General features: G+C 40.3%; 1 protein-coding gene and 1 non-coding gene across 6 annotated transcripts; both read right to left on the reverse strand.

Annotated features, from left to right (window-relative positions):
• Window positions 1-1,026: 1,026 nt before the first annotated feature.
• Window positions 1,027-18,149, reverse strand: LOC147306049 (MYND-type zinc finger-containing chromatin reader ZMYND8-like). 5 transcript variants are annotated; one of them, XM_086276818.1, is made up of 23 exons: window positions 18,080-18,149; window positions 16,830-16,885; window positions 16,447-16,623; window positions 16,113-16,348; window positions 11,266-11,336; window positions 10,525-10,688; window positions 8,427-8,570; window positions 8,013-8,126; window positions 7,793-7,885; window positions 7,548-7,635; window positions 7,414-7,469; window positions 7,235-7,312; window positions 6,996-7,111; window positions 6,382-6,857; window positions 6,137-6,265; window positions 5,869-6,018; window positions 5,036-5,548; window positions 3,889-4,317; window positions 3,626-3,771; window positions 3,436-3,516; window positions 3,277-3,355; window positions 2,897-3,136; window positions 1,027-2,233 (listed from the first exon to the last, which is right to left on the reverse strand). In XM_086276818.1, exons 4-23 carry the CDS (start codon window positions 16,124-16,126, stop codon window positions 2,058-2,060), a joined length of 3,357 nt encoding a protein of 1,118 aa, XP_086132944.1. In that variant the 5' UTR covers window positions 16,127-16,348; window positions 16,447-16,623; window positions 16,830-16,885; window positions 18,080-18,149; the 3' UTR covers window positions 1,027-2,057. The 5 variants fall into 5 exon arrangements, with proteins under 5 accessions (XP_086132944.1, XP_086132939.1, XP_086132941.1 ...); XM_086276813.1 differs by having other exon boundaries at window positions 8,427-8,648; XM_086276815.1 differs by having other exon boundaries at window positions 8,427-8,648; window positions 16,443-16,623.
• Window positions 17,492-17,564, reverse strand: trnak-cuu (transfer RNA lysine (anticodon CUU)). The gene has a single exon. It is a non-coding gene; the product is annotated as a tRNA-Lys (tRNA).
• Window positions 18,150-18,472: the final 323 nt, after the last annotated feature.

The following is an 18,472-nucleotide window of genomic DNA, read 5'->3' on the forward strand; positions in this document are numbered from 1 at the left end:
TAACAACCGATCTCTTTACCCGTAGGCTTCCCGTGGCTGTCATGCGACCAGCTATTGCAGTTAATAATACAACAGCTTCTTGCCATTTTCTGTGTTTCTTTTTATCGCTGTGTGACTGACTGTTTTCATGTGAAAGCCTGCGTGCGCTAGTACCGCTTGCCACTCGTTCCCAGAATCCTTAGCGGTTTTACCCCTGAATGACGTCACCTTTTCAATCTCTATGGGTTTGAAGAGGATGTCCAACACTGAGGTCTACTGTGCTAACATAAATAACGTCAAATATGTTTAATGCTTTTGTTATTTTAGTTTTCCATTACGAGTTTTATGTTGTTGTTTTTTATCAGTGTGGTTTCTATTAATTTCTAAAGTGAATGTGTTTCGGGGTTTTTTTGTGTTGATTTTAACTTTTTTTTTTTTCAGCCTTGTCTCTAATTTTGTCACCAAAGGGCTCAACCACCGCTGTCCCTGTGATGTACTCATTCCTAATTTTGTTCACTCCCAGTGAATATCTTGGCATTTCAGCTCTGTCTCCTTATGTCAGTGCCACCCTCTTCAAACTATACTTCAAAGGACCCCCTCCACCTTGCCTGCATTCTCTTCACTTCTCTTGCGGCACTGTCTATTGCTTTGGATGATTGACCCTAGTTTGTCTGTGAAGGACACATTGGTGGACAGTCATCTGGGACTCGCCACCAATTGTTCTTAGAACTGAAGAAGCTTCTCGGATGAGAGGTGAAGCGTCTTCAAGGAAATGCTTTTCTTTCCAAGCTCCTTAGATTGACCCCAGTTATTTATCTACTCCTTGCAGTTTCGCTGTTGCAGTCAGAGTAATATGTAATATAATATTACTAACAAACAACTAATTGTGGAGAAAGTAGATTTAAAGTCATGCAGACTTCTCAATCCAAAGCCACCTCAAACTGGTTGTGCTGGTAAATGGGGCTGAACTAGGAATGAATAAAACAAATAATTCCCTGGTGCCGCCCCACCAAAATCTTTCTCACATCACACTCAAAACAACTCATGCACCAAACTGACGATTTTTTATTTTTTTTTTCTTCACGGATCCATTTATTTTTATATACAATATGTAAACAAGAACGAGACACAAGCTCAAAACAGACATGCTCACAGGCAGTAATATCCAGCCAAAATGCAGTTTCTATTAATGTCTACCCAGTTCTTAGCAGCAGTCTGACCAGGATTTACTTTGGATATCTGGTCAAACTGGTTTTGCTTAGAGCTGACATTCATATAAAGTAATATACTTTCCAATAACTTTTTTTTGTTTTGTTTTTTTAAACACATAGAAATGTAATTCCAACAAACATACTATAAAAACATATAACACTATAAATATTGTTCAGGTATCTTCTTACAAAAAACTTTGTACAGTTTAAATTTTTAGTTCATTTTCATAAATTGGATCTCTTTCTGTAGTCCTATACAACATAAAACTACAATACAAAACTGGTAGGAGACAGAAATGCCACCACTGACATGAAGAGTACATGGCTGAAACCATTTTTAAACTTGCATTGCTAAATTAAAAAAACAAAACAAAAAAACCCAAACACCTTAGTTGGCATGAAGCAGTGGTTTATACCAAAGATAAAACTTGCATCAGTCAAAAGATCTCTGATGGCACCATGATAAATGTTGATGGCTGTTTCAAATGTTTTGTCTCACAATATGGTGAACTGTCGGCAAAATAAAAAACAACCCTGAAGGAGCAGCAATGGACGTGATAAAGACAAAAGTTTTATGTGGATTCATACAATCTTGCTCAGAGATGAGAAAGTGGTGAGAGAGCTGTAACATAACTACAGTATGGCAAACATATTGACTCACATTTATTTCTCAAGACAGACATCTTTCACAAGGTGAATCCACCTGAACATAGATGAGGAAACTGAGAATGACATTTGAACCAAAAACTAGGTGTACATAAGGGAATGGGAAAAAGCGATTTGTCACAGAGGTGTGGGCCTTCCGGCACCACATCTGAACCAAGGAGTCCCACAGTGACCTCCCAAAATGTGCCCATAGTGTAGCAGTTAGGTCACAGTAACACCAGCACTGTCCTTGCTTTTGTCCATATATGTGGGAGAGTTGCTTTTGTCCAATATTGATCCTGAGCCTGAAGGCACGGTCTGCGTGGCGGGAGAGTGGCCTGATGGTTTGACTGACGGCTCTGAGTTGGGGTCTGCCTCCGGCTCCTGCTGCGCTGTGGCTGTTTATATTTTAAATAAATAATAATAATAATTTAAGAAGAGAATATATACAGGTTGTCTAAATCATCTTCGCACAGTTTGTTTCTTAAACCACTGGTTAGGTAAGAAGGGAAAAAATGTCTACAATTCTCATGAATGATGTAACGCATTTGTGTTTATGATTTCACATTTGCACTGTACCTTAGGGGGCTGAGCTACCAAATAAGAGTGGGGAAGAAAAACGGACAAAATTGGAGACGATTTCATGTTGAATTTAAATCTAACATTAAATCTGACATCACATTAAAATTACCAAATAGGAATACAATGTAAGAATACAAAAGAAAAAGAATATCCCACTGAAACTGAAGAGCACTTACATTAACAAAACAAAACACTGATGACAAGTCTGTTGTAATAAAGCTCCTAACCATTTCTACCCTGCTTCTTCTAACCAATTTCTTAATCTTTTGTGTCATTTATAGGTCTGTTTATTCAGTGGGCAACTTTATTCCTTCTAAAAAGTGTGATGCAGTGATTACATGACCAACGAATGACTGACTGACAGGTAAATATAGAAGGCGTCACCATAGTCACTTTTAGCTTAGTTTTACTAATAGTTTAACGCTTTAAAAAAATAAAATAAAATTACATCCATCCATCCCAGGTATGCTTTGTCTTACCCGATTGTGTGCAGGACTTCATGTGCTCTGGCCAATGGGCTTGCTGGCAGGGGTAATCACAGTAACTGGTGTTCCAGCAGCAATAGAAGATTGCCTCCTTCCGACAGTTAGCACACCACTGTTTCTTTTTGGTCTCGTCCACCGCTTGCTGCTTTTCTAACTCCATTTGCTTTTTCACCTCAGCCACCAGTCGTTCTCTTTCCTGCTCCAAACTCTGCCTCATCTCTGCCATTGTTAGTTCTGCATTTAAAAGACACCAAAACAAAAAACTTGAAACTTGTATACCATGTCGACACCTGTTTAAAATTTGATGGCGAGGAAAAGGCAGGTTGAAGATCAAATAAGCTCTGCGGAGTGACAGAGGTAAATGGGTATCTTACCCAGATTGTGCTTCATCTCTGACAACTCTTGCTGATGGAGCCACTGGAGCTTCTCGATCTCTATCCTTAACCGTCGAATCTGTGGTAAAAATACACTGTGATGATAAATACTTACGTATTATTACCACAGAAAGTGTTGCTTTGACTGACAATCTTTACCTCTGCAATCGTGTTTCCCGATGTGCTTTTGGAAAGATCATTGTAGATTTCGGTCATCGTCCCCTTTATTGTGTCCATAATCTGCAAAGTATTGGTAAAAATGTGACATTACTGTTGAACTCAGTTATAACCTTTGCAAACAAAGTTAATAGAGTAGAATTTTAATTTATATGAAAAGGCTCCAACTTACTTTGTTTGTGTATTTAGCTATATCTGCAGCTACATCAGCTGAGACTGTGGGGATCTGCAAGTCACCAGACATAAAAGGAGAGCTACCAGATGTGACCTGGGCAGATGTTGATGAGGATGCACTCAGAGGTGGGTCTTTTTGTTGCCCTGCAGAGGATGATGATGACAACAAAAAATTAAAGGGAAATTATAAAACTTCAAGTACACTTTTTATTTTGTTATGGTGACTAACGTGGACATGACTAATTGTATTGGTGTATATACCCTTGGCTGCTTGTCTGGTCTGATAGCGAGTGCTTGAAGAAGAGTTCTGCTGTTGTGGGCTGCGCGTCTGCACAGCCGACTGCTCTCCATCCTGTTGCTGTTGCCTCTGCATCTTCTGCATATGCCACTTCTGAGAAGACGTTTGAAACTTTGTTGGATTCCAAACTACAGCCCGCTGCACAGCTTGAGCAGTCTCTTTAGGCAGTAGGGGACGCTGTTTCTTTACAGCTGTAGTCACTGGTGAAGAAGTGGAGACAGTAGAAGGTGTACTGGTGGATCCACTGGTGGTGGTCGTGGCACTGGGCTGAGCAGAAGCGGCAGAGGAAACGAGGTTGAGCGCCGATGTGACAGAAGGCTGCGACGAGTCTTTCATGCTGGATGTAACATCACGTGCTGGTGCTACTGATGTAGCAGATGAAGGCAGTTTGCCTAAGCAGTAAAAAAAAAAAAAAGTCTCTTATTGGTGAGGCGTTCTGCATTTCAAAATCAGCCACATTAAACAGATTTAACATTTTATAGCATATATAAGATTATATTTATTTAGAGCATTTCAAAGTATGATTGAGATCACTATGTAGACATAGAACCCAGTCACTTTGTTTCTTGTCTGAATGCATGGCATTTGAAAGCAAAGCTTCCTGATAATTACTGGAATATATTGTCCTCTCCATTTAGTACTGTTTCTCTGCCACTGACTGCCAAACAAAGCCACAGTTTTATATTTCCGCCCCCCCCCCCACCCACCCACCCTCCTGCTTGTCATTGTGGCCAAAACACTCAAACTTAACTTCCTCTGCCCACAGCCCTTCTTTCCAAAACAATTCCAGCTTATCCAGATGTTGTTTTGCAGACTTTAGAGGTCGACTTCTGTGATAATCGCAGTTAAGATTGCGACAATTCTTCAATGTAGACCCTGTTTGTGCATCAACTCAATCAATAAGCTCATGACTACCCTTACGTCACCTACATAGTCTTCCACCTAGCAGAGAAACACTGAACAGTTTAATCTGAAGGTTTTCATGGTCTTTCACATCATGCCTTAACTTGTGCAATTCCCCATACCTGACACTCTGATGTTTCGTATAACCCCCCCCCCCCAAAAAAAAACAACAACAAAAAAACAAAACAAAAAAACAACAAGCCTCACCTTCCAGCTTGGCAACATTAGACTCTTTGGCAGCTTTGGCAGTGGAAGATCCCAGCTCTTTTTTCGCCCTCTTTGAGTCACGACCTCCATGTTCATCCCCTAAGTCAATCACAAGCTCTCTTTCAGAATCAGAGTCCTGCTCAGCTGCTGATGTATTAGCAGCTGCTTTGACATCCTCTGGGGCTTTGGGTTTGTCAGCAAGGGGTTGAGACTGGGGTGTTCTGGGCTTGTCCTTGAGGTCTCTATCTGGGCCATTGCTACCCTGCTTCTCTTTGAGTGGGGGTTCCGGGGTGGCTTTATCCCCCGTTGCCACAGCTCCTTCCTTATTCTCTCCATCAGTGCTTGCTTTAGACCTTTTTCTCTCCATTTTGTCCTTGTCCTCCTGAGCTGAACTTTTTGGCTTGTGTTCCTCATCACTGAGATACTCGCTGTCACTTGAATCTGATTTCTCAGAGTCCTCAGAGTCACTGTGATCCACATCTTTATACGCATCTTCAGATATCTCATCAATACCTATATTAAGAAATGGACATTGTGTTAATTTCTTTCTGTCAGAAGCAAATAGAAAGAAATAATGAACCCTTTCTCTGGTAATAGCTTAATAAACCCTAGTCAGCAGCAGTCACACAGACATGACCGCCACTGATTAGAGAGTCAGAACTGCCGTGATGCATTTGTAAAATTGCCAAATTCAAATTAGTCTTGAGAAATAATCCACAACTTAAATTTCCTAGATTTGTTATTAATCATTACACTGGCAAGTTCAAATGACTTGTACAGTACAAGAATAGAGTTCTGCAGCAAGTCATGTCACAAACTGGTTTTGTATGTACCAAGCTGTGCCTTGCAGCTTTCAATAGTCTTGTCCAAGCTCCTGATGGGTCTCTTTGGAGTAGAAGGGGGCGCAGGGACTCCTTGTTGTTGCTGCTGTTGTTGAACAGTCTCACTCAGCTCTTTGAGATCCATTTCAGCCTTGACTCGATCTGAAATGAACATGTAAATGTTTGTTTAATCACAAATTCATTAATTATTAAGTACTTTTTGATTATTAGCCTTTGTAAGAACATAAATGCGGTCTCTCTTTGCTTTTTTGTTACTGACCCAGGTTGAGATTGAGGATGCCACCTGTCCCTGCAGTCCTCTCCTGCTTTGGCACCAGTCCAGGGTTAAAGGGCTTTGGACTACCTGACACGCTGCCTGCAGGACCCATCTTCCCTGAAACAGGAGATGCTGTAATAAAAAGATTATTTTATTTTTTTAAAAAGCAACAAAAAGAAAAAAAGCTTATAATGGTGAATAAAAATCACATAAATAGAGTTAATGCAACCAGAGTGGAGAAGACTTACCAGTACAGTCCATTGATTCCTCTCCAGTGCTGTAATGGAGTGCAGGATTTCTGTTGCCCTTTTCCACATCTTGCTCTCCATCAGACCCTGTGTGAACCGAAGAGTTTGTACTCATGGGAGACCGAGGCATGTCTGTCATTGAGACCCGCTGATTCATACTGCTGGGTGTGCTACTCTTGCTGAGGACCATCTTAGGAGAAGCGGTTATATCAAAGTTGAAACGAAGTTTATCTGATTTCTCTGTTTTCACTGTACCAGCACCGGGGTTGGAAGGGTCCACCAGCATTTGTAGCTGGTTGTTGGGGGTGTACGGAGTGCGGAAGGGTGCGTAGTTGAAGACTCCAAACTTCTTGCGAATGTTTTCCACATAGACCTCCATTTCTTGCATGGCACTATTGAAAATGCTCTTTGTTTTCTTTACAGAGAAAGGGATCTCTTTGGACATGAGGTAGCAGTTGTTGATGGGAACCCAGGCCCTATGTGGAAATGCAACAACAGAACAAAATAATGTTTTAATACATTTAATATCCAGTGGAGATACAGCAACTCGGGTCTTTTCTAAACCTCTAAAACAAGGAGAGTTTCCTCTATAGTGCCCAAAAGGTTCATCTCACCTGTCGTGCTGCCCGAAGAAGCGTGCATCTACTTGCCCATCCTTTTCACGAAGTGCTTTTGCTGGCCAGAATGGAAAGCCCTTCAGCTTAGCCCAAACCAGGGGGTGGGGTTGACTCTGTTGGATAGAGCAAAACAGTAAAATACTGTGCTTCACAAAGCTGATATCCAAGCTAAAACGTATAAAAAATGTAAAAAAAATCTGTTACTTTTATGGATTTAAATTAATGTAAAGACCTACACATGGCTCACAAAACCAGTTGTCCCTTTTTTGGCATGCGGACAGGTAGCACTCTGGACACACCTCAATCTCATTCATCTAAAAAAAGAAAAGAAAAAAAAGTATTAAATGAAGATGATGCAAGTCCATAAATAAGACACATTTACAAAAATGTCACCAAGTAATTAAAGTTGCTTTACCTCATGTTCACAGATCCTGACAATGACTTTCGCAGTTGCTGTTAATTTGTGATTGCCTGGAAACGACGCACAAGCTTAATTTATATATTCTTACGACAGTAAAGGGAGTAATGACGTACATCAAAGTTGCCTACCTCCATTATAGATGATGCAGTTGTGCAAGATCCATTTCACATCAGCAAGAAAAGCTTCAGTACAGCCATACATCTTCTTCTTTACATTCTATAGTACAGTGAAAATAATAATATCAGTCAAGCAACTGCACTTTTGCCAGCATTTTATATGCATATTTACCTCATGTTTCATTCTAATTCTAGTTTTGTTTTTTTATTGTTAATACTTCTCCAGAAAAAAAAAAAAAAAATCTATATACGAGTACCTTCTCTAAAGTACATAAGTCCATGGGGTGGAAGATGTACTCTGCATAATCTGGATGTTGCTCCAGAGATACAGGCTTCTGAAAGGGCTCAGTCTGCTCAGATTAGACAAACAGGAAATAAGCACACATGAATTACACTTTCCTCATGGATGTTTCCAGAATCTTTGGTTGAATCTGCAACACGCAACTGGGCATATAAAGACTTGAAGAAACCCCTTACCCCAGGCTGTTTAATCTTTTGGAGTGCAAATTTGAGTAAATAGGAGAGCTGGTCTATTGTCAGCATTGTCATCGCCTTGCTCTGGGTTTCAATGCATTCAGCGACTGTAATTTTCTGCAACAAAATAATAATAAAAAAAAACAAGACAATAATTGGTAAACTAAAGAGATACTATTCATATCTAAAACTGCGTAAAATTTAAATCACTTTTTTGTGATTCAGTTAGTGTATCCCAAATTGAAGAATTGTGTAACAAATACACGTAGAAGTGAAACTTTAATCTTCTAATGTCGTCTCTTGTGCTCACAGAAGCATGAGCCATGAGTTTGAAAGGTAGTTTCTGCTGTTCATGGCACACAGTTCCACAATTACTTGTGTACACCCACATAAATGCACATGACTACAGCAAGATACCTCACACTCTGGACAGAACCAGTCGCCCTCGGGCTCAGCTGGTAGTTTGAGGCACTTGGCGTGGTACACCCTGGGGCAGAGCTCACAGCAGAGCACCTGGCCCTCGCGGTGGCACAGCCAGCAGTAGAAGTCATTCCTGCCGTCCTGCGGTACAACATCAACAGGGTCTGTGGTGAGTGCTGGCTGCTTCATATAGTAAAAGGGACCATGTCTTAGCTCTGACTGAAATGCAGGCAAGAGAAACAAGGGGGCAGGTTTCAAAAAACACGCAGGAACACAAAAAGGTGCAGTGCAACAGAAACAAGCTGGGATAAGCAGGGTAAGCAGCATAGAAGGTAATAAAGACAATCAGTCCAAAAAAATTGTTTTAAGAAAATCAGTTAATAGTCTGAACATCTAGTCATGTAATGGCTTCAAATAAAATCAATACTAACCAAACAGGTTCTACAGTGCAAGCTGAGACATGGCTCACCTTAAACCTAAAGAGTAAACATTGCATGATGTGGCTCTCTGGTAAATGCCTAAATGGTATCTTAGTGTTAACATGTTACTACATGAATACAAGTTGATAGATGGCTCAAAAGAGTCTTTCTTTGCCCAAATTCAAGTCTTTGGCATTCAATTTGAGTGGTGTTAAAATCCATCTGCTACTTATTTGACCTTTCCCAGAGAGCCAAAGCATGTATTCCAACAGTGCCACGAAGACATAACTATGCGCACGTCAGATACCTGTCAAATTATACAAGATCAACACAGGACTAAAAGGAATCACGCAACACTACATTATCCACCAAGCAAACAATAAAAACCATATCCATCTAGGCTATTTGGTACTAAATGTCAACGTTAATGACCATTGGCGACTCACGTTGCATTAAACGACTTGTTTCCAAAATAATATATTCATGTGAATTGTGGCAGCTCACATTCCTGTATGGTGGGTCTACTTTAAAAATGGCCAGTATTCAAGAGATTATGATCAAAATCAGTGTGTTCTCACAGGCAGTATATGGCACTTAGATTAGACTATTGCTGGGTTCTGTATACCTTGAAACTCAACGCTGGTCAAAAATGTCAAAGCTCACTACCATTCCAGTAAAGTTGGAAAGACAAGGAAAACAGGCTTTGCTTTGCTTGTTAGGAAGACAGCCATTTATGCATCAAGCTAGCAATGCTTGATTTCTGCAGTTTAAAAATAAATACTGCTGCTTTACCTTATTTGGCGAATCACAAATACAAAACAGTGGCAGTATAGTTTAAAAAAACTCTGAAATTTTACTACGGTTTACATTCACAGCTGCCACCTTGGATTGTTAAGTCACTGTTGGTGGGGCTGCTCTGACTTTCCGAGCTGCAAAACCAACTTGAGTTGTCTATTTGACAATTCTGACTTGGGACTATAGCACCAGTACATCTGGTAACATATTCTTGTTGAATACCCTCAGATACCCCCTCCCCCTAGTTCATCTCCTTTGATGATGGACAAGGAGGTCTCCGTCTCACCCTTCATGTTCAAAACCAACAACTGGCTAAAGCCTGGCATTTACACAGACCGCTGAAGACTCGAAAGCCAACTAGTCAATCCTGTTATACATCTTTAACGTCTACTTGGACTGTGCTGCCTGGGAAGCATATGTACTTGGTGCTTTGTAACGCAAGTACACGGACATCTGCATCAATCCTCCCACTAACTGTCTGATGATGAAATTCACGTCACTCGAACAGACCCTAGCAGACTTCCAGAAGTGGAAGGTATAATCTGCCAACTGTATGCAGTGCAATTTTTTTTTCCCATATATTGTACACATTAGTTGTGGAAGCATGAGGCAAAAAATAAATAACACTAAACACTTCCCATTCAAGACCCTGAAAATACACTTTATCATGGCTGTGTTTATACAGCGGTTAGATTGACCATAAACATATCTGATTTCTGATGTGGTCAGATAGCACATCATATGAAATGGTTCTTTTCAGGCACAACCCTGGCCTTAACATTCTATGAAAGTATATGGCCCATTATTGAAATTGGATAAAGAAATAGCCTTTGAGAACACACCTGATTTCAAAATGAACTTGCACTTACAAGAGCCCTTACCTGGTCTTTGTTGTTACAATTCAAGGCCCCTGGCTTCTTCTTCTTCTTAAGAGGGCTGGGGGAGGTGTCTGAGGGAGAGTGCCCATTGGAGGAATGGGTGGGACTCGACACCTTTCGTTTCTGTGGTGCCACTGATCTTTCTGCTGACCCTGGTGGATCAGGGACTGAATACATAAAGATAATTGTGTCATCACACAATAGGAGTCAAGCTTGTAATGTTCAATGTATTTACAGCCAACACATTACACAAGCTTAAGAAAAATAATTACCAAAAAGAGGACAAAAAAACCAAAACTATAAAACTATTATACATCACTGTCATCGACCCACACGTCTTCCCTTGAGAAACCGAGGGAGGAACAGTATTTTGAAGTTATTAATTTTCAAGCGAGCAGTACAATAGATTCAGTGTTCAGCACTATTATTTTTAACCATCTAATATTCCATCTAACACAGCAATCACAGTAGTCTGAAAAGCAGTTACTGAAGACAACACTTATACACGTCAAATTACTATTTCATCATAATAAATGGCTAGAGGGCTTCCTCAGAACTAACTACACCCCGTGTAGATTCAGCAGGCAGACTGTCAGGAAAAATGGATCCTAAGAGACCAGCAAAACGTATTACCGTAAGATTCTTCTCCTCAAAACATACAGAGAAGGTAGAGGTTATTTACTGTAACTGAGCTGTGTTGGATGCTTGGCTCCTAATGTGAGGTCCTCGGCCTTAGAGACTTACCTTTGGATCGCACAGATGCATCCATTCCCTCTACCACATCAGACTCTGTCTTTATCTCCTCCTCAGCCAGACTGCAGAGCACCGAACAGGAGCACACAGAAACACAGAAAGAGAGACAAACACAAAGTCAGAAAGGGTGTTCAGAAACCACATCAGCATAGCAGTAAACAAGTGGAACACCACCTAAGGCACCCGGGTCCCAGAGGATCTGTCAACAGGGACTCTGCTGATTTCCATTGTTGTTGTTTTCATTTGATTTTACAACATCTCCCACTTTGTTTCATGAAATTAAAATACTTTCCATATTATCATCTACAATGGAGTCTGCAAATGTTCTTTATGCTCCAAGAGAAAGGATGATAAATATCACCATGGTAACGCTGATCTCCGCTAAGCACAAGCTGAGATTTGCAACAACACGTAGGGCCATTTAGCTGTAATTACCCTGCACCTCTGTCCTTACATTGCAGTCATAGCATTTTAGTCCAACTAGGTCACAATATTCAAACAGTGCTTTCTTTGACATACAATGTATAGAGCTATAGATCTGTAGCAACAAAAAAAGAAAAGAAAAATCCACAGAGAGTTGGTACATACCACTGAAGGGACAGCCCCCCATGGCAAATAACAGCACCTCTCAAGCCCCTTCAGTAACAACAGAATACCCCTGAAGGATTTGGGCCCATTGTTAGAGACCAGTAGGAAGAGATATATCTAATAAAGTTCAAACGCTCATCTGACAACACCTTTCTGGCCTAGATCCTAATTATGGTCACATTAAATCTTCTGTCATTTCTGGCACTATTTTATGTCTTTGTTTATAAAGTGGCAAACACTTTAAATTAATAAATAAATCCAAAACCTAAAAATGCAACACTGGAAATGACTGATTTCCCTTTGCTCTTGCGTAGCACCCCACTTCCTCTGAGGCAAAAAAAAAAAAAAAGAAAAAAAAAAAGACAGGAATAAAGAGGGTCTGGCAATAAATGAAGGTCTTTGAGTGTTTGGCTCCTCCTTTGTGAGAGCCACAGAGGGCCTAGTTCCAAGGATGTAGCCTTTATTGAAAAGCCTAGAGAAGAAAACCCACCCACAGACCCCTGACAGGTCACACACTTGACCAGATCATAGCTTTGGCTACAGCTCTGGTTTCCCGCTAGGATGAGTGGTTTTCGGGGTAGAACTCAAAGGTCAACCACATTTGTGGGATAATCTTTTTTTTTTCCAGTTCTGAAACTAAAGGAATGCTCTGCATGTCCCCTCCTCCATCCTTAAAGAGACATTCCATTAAAAAGTTAAAACAAATGTCAGCATGCTTGATGCATGCTCAGTTATCCAAAAAAGTTGATTCTGTTCATCTGGATGTTACGCTTACTCATAAACGTTTGCTCATAACACCAAGTAAACCACGATGTAGCGACAAAGGGGTTTAAGATTAAAGTTTGTCACTGTGGCAAAAGAAAATACACTGTGGCTCACAATCACCAGCAGTTCCTAAAAACATTCAAGTCACCGATGGTTTATATGAAACTTGAGAGAATACAAGCATAGCTTGCATTGTCTGAAAAAGTGACAAACATGGGTTGAGCAGAGTTTCTCGTGGCATTTGGGTATCTAGTATCATCTAGCCTGCAGTTTCAAATGCACATACACAGCCTCAGTCACACACACCCCAACCCCTCCGGGGCCTTCCTGTTCCGGACTGCGTGAACAAATGAGGCCCACATGAAAATAAGAAACCGTTAGCCAGTTCACTCTGCTACGTGTGCCACAGCCCTATAAAAGAACATTCGCCATCACCAAGCAGCCCTGAGCTGCCAAATAACCCTATAATACACATTCTCAACACCAATGGCAAGACATTTATGCAACTACAAAGAAAACAGGATTAGCAGACGTTAAAAGGAAAAAGAAAAAAGTATGAAGATCCAAAGTGCATTCTCAGATTAGGAGCTATGATCCATCAAATAAGAAGATTTAAACAAATAAATCCTTAGCAGGTTCTGAGATATATTCCATAATAGTCAGGTGCAAGAAAACACAGTATTCCCACTCAGTAAGTACTGAAGTACCTGACGGACAAAAAGGAAACAACACTGAATCAATGTCTTTAGATTCCACTCCTGTGAGAGACGAGCAGGGTTCTCTCGTCACAGAAAATGGAGGCCACAGCTTGCTCCCCTCCCCCCTCTCCCCCATCCCCCACTCCAAGGCTGAGACTCGGGCACTGGCACATCCATGCAGGAGGACCAGAGAGATCTGTGGAGATTACAGTCCAACATTACGAAAAAACATGGTCTATGTCGGGGCAAAGCCTCACGGCCAATGACAGAGACAGAGGCGAAACACAGGGAGGGAGACACAGGAAAATCCAGCAAAGTCAGAAGCTCTCATCCGTGTGTGTTGGGGTTTTTTTTGGGTTTTTTTGTTCCCTGTATTCAATCTTGGCTTCCCTCCTTCTGTGTGAATACTGCTGTCATGGAATAATTAGATTTCATTTTTAAGAAACACAGACCACCACTCTAAAACCACAGTCAGGTCCTGGCAAAGCTGCATGGAAAAGCTTCTCTACATGTAAAAACAATAAACAATTTTCACACATTAAACAGATAAATATCTGGCTCCGTCTGGAAATCCAGAAATGCAACTGAATGCGAACACCATACTGCACTCATTATATTGCATCATATTAGAGATGCCACTGAAAACATCTGCGAAAAAGAAAAGGTATCCTACACGGTCTGCTACACAAAACCCTAGAGAGATTATTTGATTTAGCAATACGACAAGAAACAACCGGCTTTCATGAGAGCAACAAACACATGCAGACAACTGAAGAAATGAATAGGATTAGCTTTTGCTTTTCCTGGGAAATAAAAGCATTTCATTAAACAATGACTTTAAGTAAATTAAGGTGCCTGATCTAGCACAACTCCCAGCACTTAATCAGTATACTGCTAGTATACACAGCGTATTCTGTACGAAAGAAGAAAAAAAAAAAATGACCTGGATCTTATAAAAGGCTGTAAAGGGTGAATCAAAGATGGCTGTGGAATTTTCCAGAAGGCCTTGCTCTCCCTGCTGCTCTCCCTCGGATTGTCAATCTTTAACCTCAACTGCAGCTGCAATTGGCTGGAGGGCCAACAGGGTGGAACTTTATTGGTCGCTGTGTTATGCCACACAGATCACAGTATGCAGGCTCCCCTCTTCCTCTTAAAAAGCGTTTTTGCTGCAATGCAGAGATTTCCCTCTGCCTCAGACGATTTATTTTCCTTCGGTTCTGTTTGATAATTTGTGATTATGACAGCATAAAACCAGGGGGCTTTTTGTTTTCCTTTAATGTTTTTAAAAAGCCTTGTGGCTGTCATGCACAACTCAGTGTCTGTGCTATTCAACCTCTGTCACCCTCTCTATAGCCTGCAATGCTACAGAAAGAGGCTCAGAGCTTTGCCCCACATATATCCATCTAAAATTTAATAATTACACATTTTAACATAAATTCTCAATCAGGCATTGTGGCGTAGTAAAGGTTTTGGTTTTGGTTTCACAGATAGCAATCTTTTAAACTACGAGTAATTTCCTGATTATAACCTTACTCTCTTCTGAATGTTGCCTACATGAAAAAAAAAGCCTTGCGTCAGGCCACAAGAAAAAGAAATCATTCTTTGTTTCCCCGGCACAGCTGAGACTGCTAAAATGGTGCAACATGACAAAACACAACGTACCGACTATGATGTGGACAGCATGACAGGTTATTGGAAGGAACAATCCTTCTTAACGACACTTTTAGCAGCTGTTCAAATGCAGTTGATACTTATGTAAAGCATTCTGCTTGACTCTGTTTGAAATGTGCTATTCACATTAAACTGATTTGACTTGAAACATTTAAAAATATGTCTGTCTTATGTTATTTCCACGAGTAGTGTGTTATATTTGCTTATGCCGTGTGATCTGTGAAGACAGCAGCACAAAATGGCTACTGCCTGGCTGAGAGCGTAGGAAGCAGTTTCACAACAGCACTGTGGAATTGCAGAAGCCAGGGGCAATAAACTCCAGGCCTATGAGTGTAAATAGAGGCAACCAGTTTATAAAGATTACACTGGAAAAACTGGAAGGGGATTACCCCTGTCACAAAGTGTTTGTATGTAATGTGGCCTCTGACTAGTATGGACTGTAGAAAACCCAGTCTTAGTGCAGCTTTCCTAAATGTGTATACACTGTGCTACAGTTTTCATGTTCTAGATATTTTTCACATATGTGTACATAAAAATGTTACAATGACGTGATGCCCTGCGCACTCTGCCCTCCTAGCATGCACTTCTGTTTCCCTTTGCATGTAGTCCCCATCCTGGCATGACACAAGAAAACACCACAGAGCCAATCCACTTAGAAACAGTACATAATACACCCTTTCCTCCACTGCCCATCCCCCATTCTTCCTCTGCCATTCTAAAAAAAAAAAAAACACAAACACTCCCACAACAGAAAGGAGATGTGTGTGCCATTTTAAAATCCAACTCTCTTTTGCATTCTAAAAAAATAAAAGGATTTTTCATGGTCCACTCTGCCTCCTGTATGGCAGGCTGGTTGTCTGGGGCACTCATGTGACCCTGAGACATAGAGAGAGAACAAGGGTGAGAATCGTTAGCCAACCCCCACCCTCCCACCCTCAGCACTGTGGAGCACAGAGGCCTTACGAGGCCTCCAATCCACCCCAGCTCCTCCTCCTCCTGCACACTAAACTGACTTTAAGGTGTGCGCATTCATCATTAGAAACCAACAGTCAGCACAACACGAAGAAGGAAGCCATGTTGTTATCAGAAGTCTGAGATAAAAAAGACAGAGCTTACCTCTGTGGATGCATGGCTGCCTGACACACTGTTATGTCAACACTTATAAAACATGGAGGACACTCTCAGCTCTCAGTCGGGGAAGGCTCCGCTCTTCAGGCAAGGCGATCAGGCCCCGGTGATGTTAGCCAGATCCTGACTGGTCGCTTTCCTCACGAGCAAGATGCAAGGCCGCGCCTGATTGGCCGAAATGTTTCCTGAGTAATTATCTTTGTTCAGTGCAGGCAGGGGCAGCACTGTGAGAGTCAGAGACAGGGGAAGAAAAATAAGCACAGAGCTAGGTCTTAAAACCACAAAATATTGTGATTACTGCGAGTATTTCTGACATACAAACCCATGGAACAATGCTTTGTAGCTTCCAACAGCAGAATCAGGAAACAACCGTCTTAGTTGAAGGTTTTAGAAGGAGAAACGGCAGCATGTAGTGTTGAGAGCAGGACACCATGGCTTCTCTGCACAAGCTTCCATTTTTTATGTGGAAAGGGCCTTTGTTTAAACTCCTCCCTCTTGGCTTATTCCAAAGAAAAGAGAGGCTAAAGCTGTTATTCTATTCGGACATTTCAGCCATCAAAAAACAGAACACCATAAAAAATTATATAAGAAATGATATACTTGTATTTAATCCTAAAGAAGCTAACCCTCGCTTTTTATTATGTATATATGAATAATGGCCAGTTAAACAAACCATATGCAAAAATACTGTGTACGAGTGATTACCTGATAAGCTTGATCAGTTACCAGATGTGGTCCCGTCTGACTTTCAGCAGACCCATCTATGACCAGATAAAGAGTAAAATATATAGATTATTAGGCAATACAATATAACAATTCATTCTGAGGAACACATGCACGTTCCTTTTTGCTTTATCTCATTTGTTGAGTCTGATCTTGGGTCATTTGTAAGGCTTTAATTTGATGTGATGAAAAGTCTATTTTTATATACTCTTATGTAGAATTCAAAGCAGTATTTGAATACTAGAAAAATGTGTTCAATGCATAGGACTTCATTAAATTAAACATAAAATATGTCCTGATATATAAATATTGCCATATGTTGCTTATCGGTATTACAAGCACTAAAAATTACACCTCAATTATCTTTTTTGAACTTCCTTTAACCACTTTGGGGGCTTTTTTCAGCAACATTTTTCTCCTCCAAGTAAGGCTAATTTACATTTCAAACATTGTAAAGTAGGGTGATGAATTTGAAAAGACAACCAAGACTTGCACAAACTATGGCCAAGTAATTTTTGATTAGTTATAAAGCAGAGCAGACTCGCGGCGGATCAACTTGTCTCTGATTTCCGTGTAAGCACAATGGAGGCCTGTGCTCTTGTGATTTGGGGAAGTGAAGTACACAGAAGGAAAAAAAAGACTTCCGCCCAACGTGGGGCTCGAACCCACGACCCTGAGATTAAGAGTCTCATGCTCTACCGACTGAGCTAGCCGGGCGCTGATGAAACACATCGCCGTTTAGAAATTTCACCCAAATTAGAGAAAATGACCTGAACTAAACATTATATCTTTTGTACACACGTTGTACTCGAACGGCTACGTGCAGTTCTCTCCGGTCTGTCTCATACTGCCCTCTGGTGCCATGATGCAAGGAGATAAAATGAACGTGGAATTCTGTTTAAATTGTTGGGAAGTTAGCTAACAAGTCTAAACACGTTAGTGTTAAACACACAGCGCCTGGATTTGAACAAAAAACGAATAGAATTGTGTATATATAGGGACTTGCTTCTTTAGACGAATAACACCGCCGATAAAAACTAAATTAAAAAATAAAAATCAATGAAGGTTAAAATTAATTGTCGACGGTTAGCTGTCACAAATGTAAGCGACCATGTGTTAACATGTTTGCTAACCTCTGACACAAAATTATCCCTCTGAAATTAGAAGAAATTATATTATAATTACAAACAATATATTCTTAACATTAAATACAGAATCAAAAGACTTACTACCTGGCAAGCGACTTTACCTCTAGTTGACCTTTTTCAGATTATACCATCGTTTACCAAATTTAACTTCCGGTCTCTCCGACAATTTCTATTTAAAACTTAAAATGATTTAAGCTTGATTTAAGTAAGAAATGTATTTAAAATATATTTGTCCTCACCACAACATTACTCCTTTATATAGTGGATTATTTACTTAATAAATCATCTTATGAATTAATTCATATAATATGATAACATATCACCATATTAAAGCGTTTTACATTTACATATCCTCAACTACAGTTTGAAAAGAGGAATTTATTTAATTTTTTTTTAAATAACTGTAATTTAAACAATATTCACAATGTAAATTTACTGGTGTTTACATAAAATAGTGGACACCAAACAATAAGTGCA

Source organism: Aulonocara sp. 'chitande type north' Nkhata Bay, linkage group LG20 (assembly GCF_057382095.1).
Source record: "Aulonocara sp. 'chitande type north' Nkhata Bay isolate Kocher_YH1m ecotype deep benthic linkage group LG20, A_spYH_male_GT1.1, whole genome shotgun sequence".
In the NCBI taxonomy this organism is placed as follows: Eukaryota; Metazoa; Chordata; class Actinopteri; order Cichliformes; family Cichlidae; genus Aulonocara; species Aulonocara sp. 'chitande type north' Nkhata Bay.